Source organism: Lottia gigantea (genome assembly GCF_000327385.1).
Source record: "Lottia gigantea unplaced genomic scaffold LOTGIsca_4, whole genome shotgun sequence".
Classification (NCBI taxonomy): domain Eukaryota; kingdom Metazoa; phylum Mollusca; class Gastropoda; family Lottiidae; genus Lottia; species Lottia gigantea.
In genome coordinates this window covers 4,149,152-4,171,146 of record NW_008709379.1, presented here as the reverse complement: position 1 = coordinate 4,171,146, position 21,995 = coordinate 4,149,152, and the positions used below count along the sequence as shown (strand labels likewise).

General features: G+C 32.7%; 3 protein-coding genes across 3 annotated transcripts; all 3 read right to left on the bottom strand.

Moving 5' to 3' along the window:
- Nucleotides 1–160: 160 nt before the first annotated feature.
- Nucleotides 161–2,057, bottom strand: LOTGIDRAFT_153798 (hypothetical protein; the record flags this gene model as incomplete). Its single annotated transcript, XM_009059807.1, has 3 exons — nt 161–375; nt 1,093–1,719; nt 2,045–2,057. 3 exons carry the CDS (start codon nt 2,055–2,057, stop codon nt 161–163), a joined length of 855 nt encoding a protein of 284 aa, XP_009058055.1.
- Nucleotides 2,058–4,841: 2,784 nt separating this feature from the next.
- Nucleotides 4,842–9,248, bottom strand: LOTGIDRAFT_153797 (hypothetical protein; the record flags this gene model as incomplete). Its single annotated transcript, XM_009059806.1, has 4 exons — nt 4,842–5,101; nt 6,991–7,674; nt 8,286–8,984; nt 9,227–9,248. 4 exons carry the CDS (start codon nt 9,246–9,248, stop codon nt 4,842–4,844), a joined length of 1,665 nt encoding a protein of 554 aa, XP_009058054.1.
- Nucleotides 9,249–11,696: 2,448 nt separating this feature from the next.
- LOTGIDRAFT_228810 (hypothetical protein) lies at nt 11,697–21,869 on the bottom strand (the record flags this gene model as incomplete). The annotated part of the gene is made up of 20 exons (XM_009059805.1): nt 11,697–12,274; nt 12,690–12,869; nt 13,603–13,783; nt 13,990–14,127; nt 14,564–14,710; nt 15,355–15,621; nt 15,893–16,127; nt 16,405–16,545; nt 16,857–17,100; nt 17,597–17,736; nt 18,041–18,228; nt 18,485–18,615; nt 19,184–19,272; nt 19,623–19,794; nt 19,882–19,949; nt 20,176–20,259; nt 20,584–20,706; nt 20,859–20,894; nt 21,098–21,218; nt 21,814–21,869. The coding sequence occupies 20 exons, from the start codon at nt 21,867–21,869 to the stop codon at nt 12,157–12,159; spliced, it is 2,859 nt and encodes a 952-aa protein (XP_009058053.1). The 3' UTR covers nt 11,697–12,156.
- Between the last annotated feature and the right edge of the window lie 126 nt (nt 21,870–21,995).

The following is a 21,995-nucleotide window of genomic DNA, read 5'->3' as shown; positions in this document are numbered from 1 at the left end:
CAGACAATGCTAGTAAACTACAGTGTACAAAATATATGATGGCCTATGCAAACGATGCTAAAGCGCGATTAATTCAATGTTTACATCGGACATAGACAATGGTTTACATACCAACATTTTGAGTAGGACGGACATCCAACTAATCATGCACTTACTTGAACTATCCGGTGAATAAATTGGTGGATCTGGTCAACTGAGAACACCGGACACGAAAAGTTGGTAAATTATTTAAACATGCAACATCTTTACACGAATCGGAATAAGATCGCACCATTTCTGGTAAAGCTGAATTCAGTCTGTTCTGTATGGTGTTACATTCTGCTGTACCTAGTATTTGTCTACTGTTGCTAAATAATGGTAGCTCCACGGTGATTCCTACAAAAATATTTGTTATTATATTCTCAACGGTTCAAGTTCTCGATAATTGTCAGTCATGTGTGTCTCATCTTCAAAGACATGTAGAGAACAAAATATCCAATCAACCATCTTTACGAGGATTACAAATTAAATTCCGGCCAGTATCCTGTTATTTGTTGCAAAAAAAAAAAACACCTCCAGGGAATGGATCGTAGACTCATCGAAAATCCGCAAAAAAACATAGGCATAACAGGTAACCTAGTCAACACTTAGGTGCTGAGTGGTAAGCGCATCTTTGTGACAAAAGTTGGGCTCAGGTCGACTGATGATTCATAGAATCACATTGGAAGTAGAAAGGACTGGGAGATTTATCGATATCACGATATATACCAGTATAGGAAATTATATCGTTAGTAATATCGCCTGTTAAAAAGTACTAAAATATAGCTATATCGTGCTACATGGTAGTTATCATGATACGTCTTCAAATTTGTTTCCGGATGTCATTTATGAAAGTGGGCCCAAACCCAGTCTTGTTGTATTCCTGATTGTTGACTTCCATTGAATGGCATATTATTTGAGAAGTAATGGATGCTCGGCAAATACAGAAAGCATTTAGAAATCACAAGTTGGAAAGGGAATTATTGACGAAATGTATCAAAATCTGTCATGCTTTTATTGAAGATTTAAGTGTCACAAGACAGTACATGTTTCCCAAAATTAAAATTTACTTACTGCGGTTGTTGTTAACAGTATTTCTATTGGCATTATTCAAGGCGTTATTTACTCTATTATTTCTATTTAAACGAGTGTTGGACCCATTTAAACCTGTATTCACTCTGTTGTTTCTATTCCAACCCGTATTTACTGCATTATTTCTATTCAGACCGGTTAAAAGACCATTATTCCTGTTTGAACCAGTTAAAAGGCGATTATTTCTATTCTGGTTGGTATTAATATTGGTTGTTTGTTGATTATTAACCAGTTGTGTCTGCCAACTGGTATTAATGATTCCACTTCTCGGACTCCCCACACCATTAAGACAATCAACCAGATCAGACTGAATACAGCTGCGGAAATCCTGACTGTACAAAGTACCATCTGGACAATTGAAATAGGCACTGCCATGACCGGGTATGCCACATTTTACAAATCGAGTACAATTTCCTCCGGGAGCAGCGACAAAACCATCGTAATTAGCTGGACACAAGTTAGCAGGAGGGATATCAGGGTTTGGTTGTAGAGATGATTGACGTTGAGATATACGTGGAGGATTCTGTATCAACAAGCGCCTTTGCCAATCTGTTCCCCAATTGGTCCTCAGTTGAGCTTGACATAGTGTCACGAATAAAACAATACACCCTGAAATTGAAGAAAAATTATTAGGAATCTATTCCGTGGAAATCCTGGATCCAGCCTTTGGAGTCCCTTGTACCCATTAACCCGTGTTTTTGCTTTTTTCTTACTCATTTGCCATTCATATATACCAATACAGGGATAGTTTGAGCAATATTGTACCCTCTATGAATGATATCAGCTATTTGTTGAATGGCTCAAGTAAATGGTTCCAATAATTGGGTAAAGTCCAGATTCTAGAAGAATTGCTGTTACTGTAAACGAAACTAACCAGACTTGAATTATGAAGTCGGATACATCATTGATAATATATAATAAACTACATCCTTACCTAGAACTAACATAATTGAACAGTAATAATGAATTTTTCTACGTTCTGACACTTTCTCAATCCGTTCAAATTAAAAATGAAAAGACGCTGCGTGAAACGTTTAATATACGTATTTGAAGTCTTAATCTTTGGCATGTCTTCTCGCTTTTACCTCGACCTTTAATGGAATTCTTGTTAAAATGAAAGGTGAAATTATTTATCCGGTTAAGGAAGGGTTTTCATAGTTCGTGTCCAAAGGCCCCAGCACGCAAGTTCAGTGGTTAAGGTCAAACCATTATGTCCTGTCTAAGCCATCTTTATAAGAAGTAATCCGTCAAACGTGTAAATATGGTCAAAGTAAATATATAAGTTTCGTGATTTTAAATTAAGTAATATAAACGCATTGTTTTCACCAGTCTGCGACTTTTTCTGCGAAATATAATTTTAAATTTATTGGACAGCAAAGTTTCTTCGAATTTTAACGTTTCAGCATTTTTTCATTCGGATTGGCACGAACTCCCGTACATTCTTAGAAAACGTTATTAATGAAGTAAAAAGGTTTTAAAAAACTTGATACTTTATTTCGCCTGTACGTAGGTTAGGTGCTAACGAATTTTTCGGACTAATTCTTAAAACAGACATTTTTTGGTCGTAATTTTCGAGCATATCGCCACCATCCCCAGGATTATCCTTTTTTATCGTTTATTTCGTTTGAATTAACGACAAGACAAGAAACTTTCACAATGCCTGTTTTCTAATTATTTCACGATTCATGTTACATGATTGTTAACTGTTTTTCATTCTAGTGCTATATTTTAAACTTGGGTGTAAATTGATTTAAAGGTCATAAAGCTTCTGTATAGTTTGGATACCCCTTTCAATTATGACAAACGTGATATTGATCACAGTTCAGAGTCTGAAATTACTTCATCAAATTGTCTCAACTGAATAAATATATCGTATAACTGGCAACATAAGTTTACTCCTTTTACAGTTTCCAGTCGTCAAGGTATCTTACATATCTTAGTTTTAAGCTTATGTTTTTGTATGTTTTTGTTGCCAGACGAGGTCAATGAAAATTTTATAAGTGTCAGTTGATGGTTCTAACAATATATTATTTGTTGAATTTTAGATGTGTTTTTTTATTTTTGATGATCTTTTCATGCTTTCCGGAAAGTATATAGTGTATGTTCTTCCCATGCTCTAGGAAGTTCGAATATTAATATCACTTATTTTAGCCAATGGAGCCTAATTTCCGATTTTAGATGCCTTTTTATTTTGCCAATAATGTCTATAAAGTATGTGTGTGCTTTTAATATTTGTCTGTGGTTTGAAAAAGAGATACCTTTTTGAATTGCTTTGTCGTTGTTACACCTTACAAACTATTGAATCTTTTTTTATATAGAATAATCAATTTTTATTGATTAAAAACTGTGATTTAATGTTTTTCCAATGTTGTTATTAGAAGTGGACGTACAAAGTCATCAATAAAGGACATACTCACTTTTGTGTTATTATAGACATAGGACAAGTTTTTGGTTTAATGAAATCGTAAGGTACAAGGTGTTTCAGTTCCGCTCTGAAAATCACATTATATAATGTTGATGATATTGGTTGTTTTAACTCTAAATAAACTTACAACTACATTAAATCAATTAGGCTACATCCATACAAATATAGTCATGGGTTATGGTCAGATAAATATCTTCTGAGGTATCACATGCAATGCTGGACGATCAGCTTTAAGCTTATATGGTATGGTATCAGTTCCAAAACCAAATATTTCGATGTTCAGTCTTGAGCTTCCATTAACTTACACACAACTGTGTATCACCTTTAATATCCATGATACCTTAACTCTGAACAGCTTATCATAGATACCTTACAATGTTCAGTTCTGAGATGCTTATCAAAACCACGTCATGTGTTAAAAACCCTATAACAAAAATATACATGAATCATTAAGCTATAATCAAAGTCGAATGTCACGGACAAATATGAAGAACAAGAGAAAAGTTAATACAAACTGATCACAGAACAAATCAAAATTTTGGTGAAGGGACAGAGCAACACATATTACGGATAGTCTGGTATGTACATAATTAACAACATTTAGCCTTGTAAATTGACATTTCATTGTAAATTAATAAAAATTTCTCATTTCATTTGGCGGTTTGGTAGGCGAAAAATAACGTCCGTTTCCAGCAAAAGCTCTTTATTTGCACACTAAAAATTGATTCGGGCAATCTCAGATATCCCCCCCCCCCCCCACTCGGATGTAAACCTTGCTCCGCCTCTGTCTTTAGTGTGTTGACCCGTCTTCATTAGCCCACATGGTGCAGAAAAGTAGGACGTAAAACTCCATTCATTTCATTTCATTTAGTGTGTTGACTATAAACCTAATTATGGTCAAAAGAAATAAAAAGCCACACTTTAACTATCTTTCAGTTGATAACGGGACCTTGACTCTTTAAGTTTCTTCCTGTTCCAATATATTACAAGCGTATATAAGCGGCATATGTAGAAGAAAATAAGGACAGTCGACACTTTCTAAGAGTGACATCCGGTATATCTGGCTGTGAGAACAATAATTTCTAAAACATAACTATGAATATTAATTAAGTACAAGAAACTTCAATTAAACAGATTGTGTTCAATAAATCTATCTGTACGTCACAACCTAGAAATACCAATAAATCAAAGATTTCTGATTTAATTTTAAAAAGTATTTTTAGACTCATGAAGCCATGTTTTTTATTTAAATTGTGCTCAACTTAAACCATGATAGTTGCTATCAAGGCAGTACATTACCGACAATCTAAAATTGTGAGACGAAATAGTCGGTACCCACAACTGAATTAAAATGTTGGGTTGTCACAAAATCATAAAGTGAACATCGAGATCCACTAAGAGTGAAAGCTCTACAGAATTCAGTCACGACGCAGTGACTGGAACAACGACTTATATCTGTGGTCGAGATAACATGAAATGGTTCGATATCCATTTTAGGAACTGAATCTGGCTTCAGCTTGATAAACATCTGGCTCTTCAGGGTTGGTTGTTGGTCACATAAATTACCTGGAAGATAATGTAAATGTATGAAGTCGTTGATAAATAAATGAAAACAATAATAAGGTATTATTGAGCCACTCGAATCAAATTCAAAACGGATCGAAAAATGCTTTAATCTCAATGAGATATCTTGAATCTTACTACGGTGGCTCACATAAGACATTTTCCCTTTTTTATTTAGAATTTTTACTTGGTGAAAATTAATTTTCTAGGTGAAAATTAGGTGATAATTCTTGTAATGTTTAATTAAAAACTTTAATTTTCACTTAGGGATAATTATTTTCACCTAGGTGAAAATTAAAGTTTATAATTAAAAATTACACGAATTTTCACCTATAATTATCACCTGGGTGAAAATTAAAGTTTTTAATTCAAAATTACAGGAATTATCACCTAATTTTCACCTAGGTGAAAATAATTATTACCTAGGTGAACATTAAAGTTTTTAATTAAAAATTAATTTTCACCTAGGTGAAAATCAACGTTTTCAAAATTAAAAGTGAAATATGTCGTGTGTGAGCCAACGTATCTTACAGATAACCAGACCATTTTCTTGGAACATAATTAAAATTTCTGACATTACTTGTTTGGGGAAAAAAATAAAATACAGTTCTTGAGACCTAACTCATAGTCTTGGTATAATTTTATGATTTTGGTATATGATTAAAATTCTTGGTACTTGATATGAATTTCTTGGTATAAAATGTAAACTTCTTGGAATGTGATTTTTTCATGTTGGACTTTTCCCGTTTTTACATTCCATACAATAGGTCCATAGCAATTTGAATTTCACCGGTCAAGCATCAGAAACATTGCCATTGTTAGGAGGTCCAGATCACGGGTAACTTGAGCACAATAGGGAATGCTCGTTAGTATCGTTATGATACACGTTCTATCGGATTGTAGCGGATTTTATTGAAACTTGTAACAGATATTCAGAATGATGAACCCTTCGACGAGTTCGAACTTGACGATGTTAAACTGAACGGTGACTAATTTAGCTTGCTAACACATATGGAAAATAGAGTTTTGATCCTATTTGGATGACACTTCGTATGCTGACATGGATTGTTTAGATTAAATTTTGCCAAGATCAGATTTTTATTATAATGGAGCTCAATTAATATTCAATTTTGATTAAACTGTTTTTTATTATATGGATTGATGAGATATATCATTGACCATTATAATCATATTTGATGCTTGTCGTAGACGTATGTTACACTTTGCCGTGCATGCTTACTCTGACAAAAAGACATCATCGAATCGATTACAGTAACAAAGTTATCAAGACATACATTCAATCGTTATATTATCATATGAAGATGACGAAATGTCATTACTATAATTCTTATATTTTCATGAAAAAGATTGAAAAGATCACGTTACCCGGACACTGAACCCAGTTGTATTCAATATAAACACTAGTAAGATGAAGTGTTTTCACATGAATATAACTCGTGTTTAGTACCAATATTTTAAGTAGTGTCAGTTGAATAGAATATAAGTCATTAACTAGATATAATATTGTATGTAATAATATTGTTTTTCGTAGAAAAAATAAGTTTAACATTTGAAAAGTCATTGTGATTGTTACTATCTCTGACAGCTACATAACAAATAAGTTAATTCTTGACTCTTAGCGACATTCTCCCCTCTTGAAAGAACAAGCAAACGTTATAGATCATCACATCATATTAATAGTGTTAATATTCTGTATAAACCATAACAGTCATCATATCGGAATCATAAATTAAAAATCAGTTGGACAGCGATACACAACCAATACGGATCAGAATACTAGTATATGCAGCAGTTTCATTGGACTTTAAATTGAAGGAAATTTCCCTAAAATATACGTTTTAAGAACCAAGTTGGAAAATCCTATAACTAACCTGTTACTGCTTGCTGTTGTCCACAAATAGTTTTAAGTCGCGCATTAATAATAGACGGATGCAACCAAGAGTCAAATACCAGTAGACATCGCATCTGCCCTTGATAGTTCATCAGATTATTTCCACCACCAAGAAACAATGATGCTGTATAAGAGTCATTAATAGCAGAAGTATCACAACTATCAATTATATCCACTTCAGTACCATCCAGAACCATCGAGAGCTTCCTGGAATCAGCGATTCTTTGAAGTGAAAAAGAGTACCAAGTATTGTAAGACAATTGCGTCGTCACTAAAAGGCCACATTTACCAGAATTAAATAGCTGAACAAGTAACTGTCGGGTTCCGTTGACGGATACTTCAACTCTGCTGATTCCAGTCCAGGAAATTGGTTTTGATTCAAAGATTACCTCCAATATAGTTCCGAATGAATTTTCAGATAGAAATAAGAACGAAGCGATTGTAAAGTCATTCTGGAAATATTTGATAGCAATGCTCGACTGAACGGTAGATGTTATTGAACCGTCAAAATATATTGCATTATTGGGTAGATCTGGATGCTTTTGAGAAAATCTGAAACATGTATCCTTGTTTACTGGTTGAACATGCTTAATGACATCACATACATAATTCACATCATCAAGAGGAAACAGACAAACTGGTGTCTCATCGAAACAGACAGGAGCTGAAACAAACGATCCAATGTACAGAAGCTTATAAATCGGCATGGCTGAACCTATCCTAGCAATGTATTGTCTATTACGTATCTTAAGCATTCCTTTTTTCAAATTATTTCCTTACATTTAAAATGTTTTATTCGGATGTTTCATAAGACCGGTAATGACAATTTTTGATATTTAAAAATGACTAGAAATTTATTAGAGCTATTGGTAAATGATCTTTAACAGCTAGTCCATTCTGAGAAAACTTTCATTGTGTATATCAAATTTCTCTACAACATCGAGAAACTCTTTAAGGGTGGAGTGGATAACTGGCTGGGTTCTGATTCCATACTTGAGTGTTCCGATTCTAATAATAATAATTTAATTCACAATCTCGCAAGGAGATATCATAATCATAATGAAGTGAAACAATATGACTATTTACATATGTACAAGCACATTGTTCACAGTTCATTTAAATTTATTCATAATGATTTAAGCTCATTCTACTAGAAACATATATATTATTTTTGGAATTCATTGAAGATTAGTTTTTACAAATTTGCATAAATTGATAAACCTTTACAATTTAATACTTCATTCTAGATAACTCATTTTATCAAGGTTGACTTACCCATTGGGGGAGGATTTGTCCAGGCAGCATCACAATATGTCTTCATGTCAGGAAAATAGGTGTCAAATCCTTCAGAGACGTTGTAAAACGCTAAGCAGGTCATCATTCCCTTGAATTGGTTCCGAATATGGTCGACTTGTGGATTACCAAGTCTAAGAATTGCTGGTAGAATTAGTTTAACTCTAGCGTTACCAATAGTGCTTTCTACAAGGTCTTCATTTTTATACGCCTTAAATTCTCCTGATACATAGTTGTAGCTAAAGGTTAGCGTTATCCATGTCTTAAGATCCAAAAAATCTGTTATCGATATGAATCCTACATGTTCAAGAAATAGAGTTAATTCTCTTTCGGTGATCCTTATTTCCATGGTTGAAACACCATTTTCATTATTGTCTGACAAAAAGTGCATCACCGAAAAGGAATCACGCTCGGCATAAAGCTGCAAGCTTATTGCAAAGGACTCCATGTTTGGTCCAGGTATTGCAATGTCGATATAAGAGTTTTCAACATCGTCCAAATACAACGCGCCATATCGTAGAGCTGGATTTCCGGTCTCGTCAGCTTTGAAGCAGTCAGTTAATTTGGGGAATACGCCATCTTCACCTTTAATAACATCGTAAGAGAATGAAGATTTTGCTAATGGCCAAAGAGATACCGGGGAAGGAAGCTGACCAACTACAACCTGCCAAAATCCAAAACCTATAAACATAAAAGAACTAAATCAGAAATATTGAAATATTTCAAGAAGGCCTGGTATGTCGAACTATTGTCGAACCAAAAGGACCCATGGGAAACTGTTGTACATAAAATCTGCCTTGATTCAATGATTTTAATTTTTTTATTTTGTTACGCAACATTACAATCATATTTAAAGTAAGGATTTTCAACAAATCAATAATCTAGTAAATAGAATGTCAAAAATATTGCATTTATAAACTTACATAAAAATACTGAAGCCTCCATAATGATAATTTTACGTTTTCCTTATAAACCCTTCCTTCACATGTCACCACCGGTAAAAAATGTAATTTGTAATTATAAACGAAGTTGATCAGTGGACACTTAATTTACTTTCATTAAATCAATGTTATCGATTTGTTTAAAACCAAAATCAATTCCAGTCTAATATAATATAATCGATCTAAATCATCATAGAAAAAATTTGTGATGGCATTTAACAGGGGTAATATTTGTATTATTGATGGAGATGAGTTGGGATCAATTGCTGTTCTTGAATAGAGTTAGAAGACGCTAGAAATGCTCAATTTCGGTTATATTTTATCACATGCTTTTGGCGTGATATCGTGAGGCAGCGAAGAGTAAAACTTGGTACGCCTTACAGCGTCAGTGTCCGTAAATATATTCATAATGCTGTATCTTTTTAAAAGGACAGGTATGCCATTTTGGGGGGCATTCAATAATATCATTCCTGATAATTCTGGATACACATGGATTTAAAGGATTAAATATAGATGGTGAGTTGTGAACATTATTACTGATGTTAGCTAAAAAATTAACGTTTCTGAGATTAAAGTATGATTGGTCAAAAAAATGGCACACCTATCCCTTCAAATGAGTTCCTAACATCATTGAAGCTTTCCAAAAGAGAAATTGTGTTAGGAGACAATCACATTACTAGGGTAAGAATGTTAACGAGTAACATCAGAAACAGTTACTATGGTTTATTTTGTATATTGTAATACGTAATACCAATAAATAATGCTGTTGATATTAAGGTGAATCCTTCACAAATGACGAATCAACCTCTATTTTTTGAGTTGACGGAATCTATGCCTTACCAAAATGGCGACCCTTGCAATGGTTTAATATATCTTTATTTAAAAATCGTCATTAACATTTGAGGACAGATCTTTTTAGAAGGGGAGTATTTTAAAATCTCTTGAATTCATTCCCTTTTCGATTTCAATGACCTGAAGGATTACAAATATCGATTACTCGATTTGGCTGACGTGAGGAAATTTAATCAAACATATTGACAGTTTTGTTATGTTTATACATCAAATATCAATCTATTGAATACTAATTGTTTAAAACTTAATTGAACAATTACACACATAGGGTTTCCCTATGAAATCTTTATCTAAAAAAAAAGCACATTTGAACTGAAGAAAAAAAGGGAAATTTCTTGATCAAACAACAATATTAGTAAAAATATGAAAATCGTGAGACAAAAAAGTGGAGATTCTTTCTGATGTACAATAACTAATTTCTTAAAGCACAAATAATGATAGGCATCTATTGAATTGTTAAATTGAAACCTCAAAATTAAAGACAGTAAGCAATGAATATTGCCTCCCAGCTGATTTACTTGGACATGCATAAATTGATCTGATAGTATCTCATGATTAGATAGTTGCGGTTGTCCGCGCAAAGCAGACCATAGTTCGAATTTGATAAATATCGGAAGAATGGTTTTGGAGTTATTTTTCTTGTCTTAATAATAAACACGTAAAATTTACATGTATATATTGTTGAAATCTCGGTCACGTTCAAATTAGGTCTAAATCGCATGAACAGGTTTGGTGTAATTGCCCTTGACTTGGTAAAACACATCAAATTTGCCTTGTAGGCAATAGAAGTTTCAATTATTAGATCTCGATGAAACTTACATGTTTTTATTGATGAGAGTGCGGTCACGTTCGAAATATGAGTCGAATTTATCCTGGGTTAGTCTGATTCGATTTGGTCTAAAAACCATTTATCCTGTATCAAATCAAATTTGATTATGGTAATCAGCGCATTTATTGTAGCAGCGAATCAAATCGATATACGTTAATCGAGTATATCAACTTTGGAGCGTCGTAGCTCTGTTAACTTTCGCTTTTGTAATGGCGTCCAACATGGAGAGGTATAGAAAATTTATTCCTGCCATGCCACCATCTTCGAAACTATAAATAGTATAATGTTTATTTATCCTGCAGTATAAATCAGATTCGATTTGTGACGTCATTCTGATTAGGGTAATCGAATCAGATTTAAGTGCGTAAAAATGCCTATGGTTATGATAGGATGAACAGTTTGTGAGTTATTTCCCACGACTTAATAAACGCTTCAACTTCGACTTGTAGACACGATAGAGCTTACATTTTGTATCCGACTGATATCTCAGTTTGAATTTGACAATATCTTATTTTATTTGGAATTAAAGGCGCCACATATAATCTAAAAAGATCAAAGAAAATACAGTGTGGAACTTTGAAAGAATGTGCATGTTGATGAGTGTTTGAATATACTGATCATTTGCTTTTAAGGTTTTGCCGTGACTTCAAGACATGGGAACAGTATGATTTTAATCATTATATGTATTTCCGTTATTGCTATTGATTTAGAAAGATTTTGGGGAAAATCTCAACATGACGGACAGTAAATATGTTTTTGAACAACAAATGTATTATAAAGATCTTTAATTGGAGAAAATTTGTATTATAATGTTGATCTTTGTTGTGAAAAATTTAATCATTTCTTACAGCAGCCAGTGGGCGTATGTTACCTTGTCTGGTAAGCTTTTTTTAGTACTGTTTGTGGTATAAGAATACCAGTAGAGTCCGAATTGATATGGATGTCTGTTAAATTTTTAAAGATCAGTTGCAATTGCTGTATTTAGGACACTTGATCAATATATTGAAGCATAACAAGATTTCAACATATCTAAGCAAGTGCATCATTGAAGAATTTTCAAATCTGTCTTAGACAGTGCCACTCCCTTAATGCTTATCCACAGCATTCCAGGATCTCACCCTGCACAGCAGAACAATACAAAACCATTGTATTTAATCCTCACTGTCCGCACTAATTACTTATCACAGACTATCACTGAATTCACTTTCCATATATTTCGCGTTGTTAATTTTCAGCCCTCTCCAATACTTTCTCTATAAGAAAATACACCCTTCAACAATCGACATTGGTGAAACTGTTGAGGGTCAGACGGCATATTATAGACACCTCTATCACCTTGGTAAACATGTCTATTATAGGGTTAAAGAAATATAGCCAAAACTTTGAGAAGAATTAAACTATTTCTGAAATAGTAATCTAGTACTCTAAATATTTTAATACTTGTTTGTATGCTTCCTCTTATCATTATGAAAATCCTGGATTATGAGCGGGTAAATGGCATAATTAAAAGTTCATGTACCTAAGTTTAACTATGAACCAGCAATAGATCAATATACTTCTATTTATGATTCAGTAAGAAACTATTCTTTGTTCCCTTTAAATAAGGGCAAAAGTTGGTACCAGCAGAAAACCTTTCATCAGCAACCAATAAATTGGTTGGTTTTAAACTCAGTTGGTTAGTAGTGTGGTGTAGGAGTTGGGGCCATTTTTTACTCCTAATTAGAGAGTGTTTGAATATATGATATACAGTTTCTAAAAGGATACGGTAATCTAAGACACCAGACACCATTGGATGGTAATTCTATAGGTTTATCAGTACCAGGATGAAATAGTGGACATGGTGCTATACCAGGTTGTATTGTAGGATTTAATAATATCCTAATTGGTCCATCTGGTGTTACTATATATAGCCTCATTAATTGAGCTATATAGCCTTTTGTACTCCTATAATAAATATACATAATTTTACAATCACTACATAAGATTTGAGTCGTTTTTGTCGCACGATTTGATGAGGTAGATTGGCTATTTTGTGCATTTGTGAGCCAGGACGTTTAGGCTAATCGGTGCATTTGTGAGACAGTTTACCTAAACTGATTAGGCTAATCGACCTAACCGCCCCAGTAGGTGGTTAGGCGATTCGAGTATGTGTGACGTCATTGGTAATTTATACTATTGGCTAAGTAATATCAATGTTGTCTATATAAACATAGATGTCATTGGCTAATATTAATAGACAACCCTCTTTTGTTAACAGTGCAGTCAGCCATATTGCCTAATCGCTGGTATCTCATTTGTAGGCCACTGCAAATCGAAACCTAATCGAATTCACAGGTGACAAAAACGACTTTGGTACTATATCAATATATAGGCTCATTGACTTGAGCAATGTAGCCCTCTGTACTTTTGTGGCTAAGGTACAATTATGTTATATGAGCGACGTACAAATCAACCGATAGAAGTGCAGATATTTTATCTAATAGATGAAATAATATGTAAATTTAACATGATGATACATAATTTCAAGATGTATCATGAAAATTAATTTAGCAGATATAAATAAAAAAATGAGACTCAAATAGGTCCCAAAGCTTCAGTTATTGTGTCAGATAGATTGAACATCGTTTGATATATTTTATCACCTTTCTTCAGAAACAATTAATTGAACAATTCTTACCTGCAATGACAAGGTGTATATAAAGGCATATCTAGATTTAATAATTTATTGGCATTATCTTTAACACTACACATACTGGATACTTTTATAATCTTATCTGGTCCACTGCAGAAAAATCTATGACCTCTAGGACACTCATACTCATTACCCAGAAACACTCGTAGACTAACTTCTCCTGCATCTAGTAATAAACAATAAGTTTTGAAGCTTTTATCTGATTGAAAGGCAGATAGTGATGTGTCTTGGTGGATGCCTGTTGTAGGTATTTAAAATATATCAGCAAAGTAATGTTCAACAGTATATAAGGAACTGTAGTTAAATAGACACTGTTTTGAAAGTTGGGAGCTTAAAAATATAAATTGAGCAAGCCTAAATAAATAAACCTACCTTTATGAGATCTTTTCTGTCTACCTTTCTTGCCAGCAGTTTCACCAACTGTCGGCCATTTCTCTTTACTGATTTTGAGAGTAATATCCCAGGGTAAGAGAAAATTGCTTCCAGCTAGAAATCCTGGTAGATCTAGACCTAATAATAATAATAAATCCATTTAAGATAAAGACCATAGATAAGTCATTCAGAGTCTGAGGAATGAGATGTTGTCATTGGCATAGTTTAATTGATGAAATGGCAGACATTCTAATCTATGCAGTGACGTTCTTAATTATCCCAGTCAACCAAAGTGTTAATTGCGATGAAAATTATATATGCCAAAATATTTGGCCAAGGATTGGATGGTAGTAAGGATTCTTAGAACCAAAGATGTTATTGTTTAATCAGCAGGTTTATTTCCTGCTACAGTGAATCCTCCTCACAGGACCACCTTCATTAAGCAACCACCTTCAATAAGTGAAGATCTCCCATAAAGTTATGCTCATGTGCCACCAAAATGATTTGATTATTCCTTTGAGTGGTATCTACTGTATTTGACAATATGGATTAACCATAAAGATTATCAACTTACCCTGCGAATGAGAATAAAATGAAGGTTTACCAAGACAACATAAAGACCATGAAGAGAATTTAGGTAGGAGACCAGGTGGAGAGTCAGTATGTACCATACCAGGTAAATACTCAGTTGTAGAATGCTGACGACTTATTATTTCTTCACCTACACAATATACACAATAAATAAAAGATATACGGAATATACAAAATACACACTATATACTGAATACAAAATATATATACAGTATACACAACATATATACAGTATACACAATATATATACAGAATACACAATATATATATACAGTAGAAACAATATATACAGAATACACAATATATACAGAATACACAATATATACAGTATACACAATATAGACAGAATGGACAATATATACAGCAGAAACAATATATACAGAATACACAATATATATACAGTATACACAACATATATACAGTATGCACAATATATATATACAGTATACATAATATATATACAGTATACACAATATATATACAGAATACACAATATATATACAGTATACACAATATATATATACAGTATACACAATATATATACAGTATACACAATATATATACAGTATACACAATATATATACAGTATACATAATATATATACAGTATACACAATATATATACAGTATACACAATATATATATACAGTATACACAATATATATACAGTATACACAATATATATACAGTATACACAATATATATACAGTATACATACAATGTATTCCTGAAAATAAACATCATATTGTTAGTAATAAGCAAGGGTAACACTCACAAATTGATTTTATATTTTTCTCTTCTACAACTGTTGGAGTGTCTTCATTTTCTATTTCTTCTTTACTTTTACTACTAGATGGTAGCTTTGTGTCATCTTCACCAACATCTTCTTTACCATCATCATTATCATCTTCATTATCATCATCATCATCTCTAGTCATAGCCTCATCAGCTAGACTGGCTACACGTGATGACACGTCTATAGTATCTCTTTGATCTAAACCATCTTGATGTCCATGATATACATCACTTCCTCCAGATTGACCTGAAAATAATTTGAAAGGAATTGAAATAAAGATGAGCAACACCATGCAGTGTGCAAGGAAGGGATATTTTTCCAAGACAGTTTCATAAGCCCATTTTTTCCAATTTCAAGGAGATTTAATGTGATTAACCAAGAAACAAGCATAGTTCATTTCCAAAATATACATATTATATTTGAAATTTTCATGTCATTTATTTTAAATTATTAAGAATTATTCCCTACTAACAAGTTCATGTGAATTGAGTTTAAGACCAGTTAATCCTGAACTTACCTAAACTAAGTGCTAGACTGAGTCCTGACATTCCAGATACTACAGACTCTATTCTTTTACTGTCACCACCTGATGTACTAGATTTAGGTACTGGTAACAACTGATTAGTAGGTGGTAATGGTACTTGACGAGCCTTCGCTTCAGTTGTACTGGCTTTAAAAGCTGGTAATTCAATCTTTTGTAGCTTATGACAACATGTTTTGGCTAACATTTCATAGAAGTCATAATTTGCGCTCTAGAAAAAAGAACAAACTCTATGTGAAATGTATTATTTCAACAGTAAAACCTATAACACTCACCCTGTATGTTTATATATTGTGATCCAAAAAGAATCAACTACATGTTATCTCCCTTTAAAGCCAATCAATGCAGAAACATTCTGAGCAAAAAAGTCTTGATGAATGGGACTACGAGATAGAATGTTTAGAGTGAGACTTTTCTTATTACATATCAAAGGCTTAATAAATGATTTTTAAAAGGAAAACAAAACTGGTACAAAGTAGTAGTCTTACCTTATGATCAAAACAATCTTCTTTATCTGCTTGTTTTTTACCACAGTTACATGCTGCTTTAGTTTTAATCTGACTAGAATGTGGTAAAACTGGTAGCTGTTCTTTCTTCTCTGTCTCCATCTCATCTTCTAATCTATGTATCTAAACATATAGTTAATCTTAGTTATTTCATTGATAGAAGATAGTTTATAAACCTGGTTGCAACAAAATCCTTATTAAGTCCTCTGTTAAGAATTCAACAGCTTAAAGCTAACAGGTCCTTTACAAATGTTGCTTCATTCAAGTGTTAGATTAATCACAAGTGTTCATAGTCAGATATTAGTGGTTCAAACAATAAACTTAATGATAAAAATATAAACACACTAATGTACATGAAATCAATTCAAAACTGTAGACTTTACAATGATCGCAAGCAAACAGAAGTATAGACAATATTACTCAACACAACTTACAGGATTAATACACAGATTTCCAGACAAACTGACAGATTCACATTGTTGTCTACCAGTTTTCCACCATTTTTCACAAGCTTCTTCCAGCTGTTTCATATATTCACCATATGCTGGTCCACGGGCAAACTGAGCAAAAACATGTTTAGCTTGAGCCAGTTTCTGTACATGATATGATCTAACATAATGTGTAGGTAAGTCTTGTTGATAAGCTGTCTCAGCTAGTGGTAAATATTTATTACAGCGACTGAAATTATTACAGAGGTTTCATGATTGATAGTAGACTAAGAGGACACCTCTACGCTCTAAAACCAGTAATTTCAACAGATTGTGTTGAAATTACACAAGGAACAGTTTCAATATATCTCACTTGATCTATGTGATAATTTTAGTGGCAGAGAGCCATAAATTTGGTGGTTAAACATGAAATTTCAGTTTTCTATCCATTTTGCAAGGTCTGCACAAAAGCTATTGAGCATTGGCAGATTATAGTCTATTATTTCAAGCATTATATTCCAGATACATTATTACCAGTTAGATTTCTCAAACAAAATGTCTTGAAGTCTGTTGTCTTCAGTTTTCATAAAAGAAACCTGAAGCTGAGGATTTTGAAAGGAAGACTAGTTACTAGTTATTGGTAAATTGTCATCATCATTCTCATAAAGAATATAGAGCTCCTGTCTGCTTAATAGTTCAGGGCTGTTTCTGTTATCTAAGTCCTATATCGTACCAAATAAACTTACTTTTCAGAGAATCTTACATCTGTTTCTAGTAGAGACTTTAAAGTGTTCAAGTGAGCCTGTGGTTTGCCTTCAGGTATATTGGTAAAGTAAAATTGATGTAATCTTAACGCCACATAAAACCATGTCTCACAAACTGGAAGCTAAAAGAAGACAAACAAGTCAAGACTTGCTTTCAGTGCATTGATAAATAGCAGGTTAAAGAGTAAATCTATTCAAAGTTTTCAACAGAACGAAATTTGAGAGCTTGATTTGTGGATTCAGATTTATGCAGTTTCCATATTGGTCTATACTTATGACCATAATGAAAGGATCTTCCTATCTTTTGTTTCATTTAAAATAAATTCGGATAAAAATTTGTCCATTGCACAATGCAAGGCACTGTCTATTTTTACAAGGCCACTAAGAAGCAGAGTCTAGTGGATTTAGTGGTATACTAAAATATACCTCAAATGTAGATGGTAGAGGATTCCTTCCTACATTGTCATTGAAGCCTTTACTGAATGCTAGTTCTATGTGTTGCCAAATAAACTCCTTAAAATTACATTCTCTAATTCTATTGTTAAATGATGATGATGCTAGTGGACCTTGACCACCACGTCTATTAGTTAGGTAACTTCTACTCTTGGGAGAATCTGAAACCATACACTTTCAAATTATTCATTTATTTACCATTGCAAAGTGTTATATGTTTCAAATGTCTGAAATAGTATTTCCAAAGTACTGTATATTTGAGGTAGGAAAACGATCACTGTAATTTTTTGCAGCATGAATTAATACAACAAAGGCCATGTTGTTGTAGTACTATCCCATTTTGGTTGTGAGAAATGAAGTTATAAAATTGATTTTTCAGTTTAAGAACTATAGGTGTCTGAAAAGAGTACCACTTACCATCTTTAGAGGGAGTATTTAGATTACGTAATAAGTGTAGATATGATGTAACTGGGTCTGGACAATCTTCACGTTTAGTATGAACATAGACAAACTCTTGATTAGCAGGTACAGCAAACAATGAATTATTACTTTAAAAAAAAATACATGAAAAATAACTTTAAAGATAGTGAACCACAGCCATATACGCCAACCACAGCATGCGGATGGTACAAATGAATCATCCATTTTAAGTTTCATCAAAATCGGTTGAAAACTAAAAGAGTAATAGCATATTCAAGATTTTGGGGCAAGGGCAATAACTCTGCTTCAAACGGTCGAAAATAGCTTAAATTCAAACTTGATGTTCGTTTTATGAATATGTATACACATACCGAATTTCATTTGTTTCCATCAAAAATTTTGGTTTTTAGACTGTTTACAAGCAAATGTTGACGGTGGGACGGACGGACGGACCGACAGATGGACAGGGGTGCCGACAATATACGTACTATATGTGGGCGTATAAAAATAAGTACATGTATATCTTGTTATCTTTAGTAAGACTTCAATTTAAATGAATTTCAAGGGATTCTGTTAGGTTGCCTTGAGGAAAATTGTGGAAAGTTTTCAAATGTTTTCCAATATAACAGTTTTTACAATAGCTTTCTTAAATGAAAATTTAAAGTATCTGCATTATCCTTATTTATAATCAACTACCTAATGTTTGTAATAACTCTGGATTTCCTTAATATTCTATAAATCTGATCTTCTAAATTTATCTGTAATTTCTTAATTGGTAGATTTTTCTGAAACCAAAAATCGATAAAGATATTTAAAACAAATTATATAATAGTGAAAGTGTATAATTTTCTATTTATCATTGTTTATATATCAATTAATAGAATTAAATGATCTTAAAATAATAATTTAAAATGGGAGAAGAGGGAATAAACTGATTGCACTTTTGACTTTTCTAACCTAGAACAAAAAAGAATGCTATGCTTGGCACAATATTACCTACTGAACATAGTAAATACAATAATCCTATCCTTCAAAAGCAAATAAGTTTTAAATAGTTTTGTACCTATAATCTTACTTAATTTTTATGCAATCTACATTAATTGATTAAAATGTTTTGATAAATGCCTGAACTTACTTGTGGTCTAGTTTTACTATACAAAGAATCATTGTCATCAAAACTCAGCTCAAAAGTAGCCGTTTGGAAAATAAACAATACCCTAGGTGAACAGAGTCTAGCTGATGTATACCAATCTTGTGAGAGTATAAACTCTGATAATACCTCTGATATAGAACTCTGTAACTTTAACCTACAACAAATAATACTCCAGGTTCAGAGAGCCTACTAAAGCTTTTGAAAAAAACCCATCTCTTCTCAGTACTAATTTGTTACTTACCTTATCATATCTAGTATTCTAAACAACTTAACATAACCAATATCAAATGTACTGCCTGGATTACATAACTGAAAATAATACAAGAAGGGCTTTAGCTCTGACTGTAAGTTAGAACATTGAGATATTAACCTCACTTGCCTGCTTAGTTCATATAAATGCCTGCTGCTTTTCCTATTCTCAGTTAGAATCTGTTTACACTAAATAAATGTCTACAATATTTAGTCGACCCATTCATAAATGGGTGTGAATTTCTTTTTTCCTTTCACCAAAGCAAGGAAACAGATTAACACTTACCAATACTATATGTGACAGGCTAAATAAATATAACAAAGTTTTAGCATGTTTTATTGAGTTATCTTCCCATATACTATTAAAATCCTACAAGAAAGAAAATATTGTATAGTTAAACAAAAAAATAACTTGTTGTCAAAAGGTACATACACAAAGCTGAAATTCAATCTACACCAAAATTGTTCAAACTGAATGATGAAAATATATAATATGTTGGAATATGACAACATGGAAAACCTGCATATCTAATTATTTTAAATGCAATATGATTTTTCTTAGATCACAAAACTAAATGCACCATTAATATCAAGTGCAAACTTTAAGTAAAAAATTAAATAACAATCATACCAAATATTTTAGCTTTTACAGTGTACATGATGCTCAAGATAGATAAATAGGATTTATGCTAACCAAGTTTGATTTAGATTGATACAGTTCTTGACATCTCTCAGCCAGGATATGGACATCAGCACAAGATTGGTGGTGAAGATAAATAACTTGATTATCCACATCATAATACAGTTCTATCTCTTTCTTAAAAATACGTAAAGACAGCAGATAAAAAAAACAATGGATAAATAAATAGACATTATTTTACAAAAAATTATTGATTTTCTAAAATTTAAGTAAGTTTGTAAAATGAAGATAATGAACAGTATAAAAGGTAAGTATACACAATAGTTTACCTTAGAAACTTGTTCATTGATAAAACCTTCAGCTCCCTATAAACAAAAATAACAGAGTTATCTTAACTTTTGAGTGCCAATGAATAAATTGATCTAAACAAAGGTAGTTAGTTTACTCAAACTGTTGAAATTGTTGTCGGTGAGGTGCTTTATAATTTCAATCCAATATATGAATGTAGAAAGAATTAGACTTAGACCATCAGATTTATCATACGACACTCACGCAAAGGGTTAAATACCTGAAAAATATCTCTCTCAATGACTGGATTTAATAAAGAAGCCTTGTTGGACATAAAGTTCAGCCGACTCTTTCCAACAACTGATACAATACATACTTTTCTTTCTCTGTATGGAATGTCACTGTAATAAATTCAAAATTCTACATCCTTATTACAAAAATGATAAATTCTCTATCACTAACAACCAATGCATGCACTATTAAACTTATGTTTCAATATCAGCATATTTTTAGTGGAACTAGATCTAGAAACTTCATGGAAATATTTCATTCTGTAGATTAATGGTTGACATTACTGGACATCTCAACACTGTGAGACTGACAAATCATCGATACAGATCCATGACAGAGAGGTTTCATTAAATATACTAGATTGTGAAGAGAAACTGGAGAAATTGGTTATACCCAGCATGACCTACAGGAGAGCTAGAGGTGATATGTTACAGGCTTATAAATACACCCATGAGATGACCAGAGACCAGCTTACAAGCTTATGCCTAATAAGAGAGCTGTCAATGTAAAGTAGAATAAAGTCACAGGCACTGTCACTACTCAGACTGAGTTGAGTAGAGAGATACACTCAGCAGACAGATATTTCGAAAAAGCATCGATTTACAAAAGAAAAGGCAATACCATTCGTTGATTAAGTGGAAAAAAAACAAGGACTGTGTACTCTATACACAAAATGACGTGATTTTCAAACAATTTCTTACACACCTCAGGTTTTCATCGATATCATTTGGAAATTCTAATAATTTTATGGGCGCAGCCATTTTGTAAAGAACTGTAACTCTCTAAAAAGAGGATTTGTCTCCCTTGTTCTTTCGTCATTATTTTCAACTTATAATATCACGGAAATGCCCATTTATGGAAATTATCGTAAGGAATTTTCCGACGTA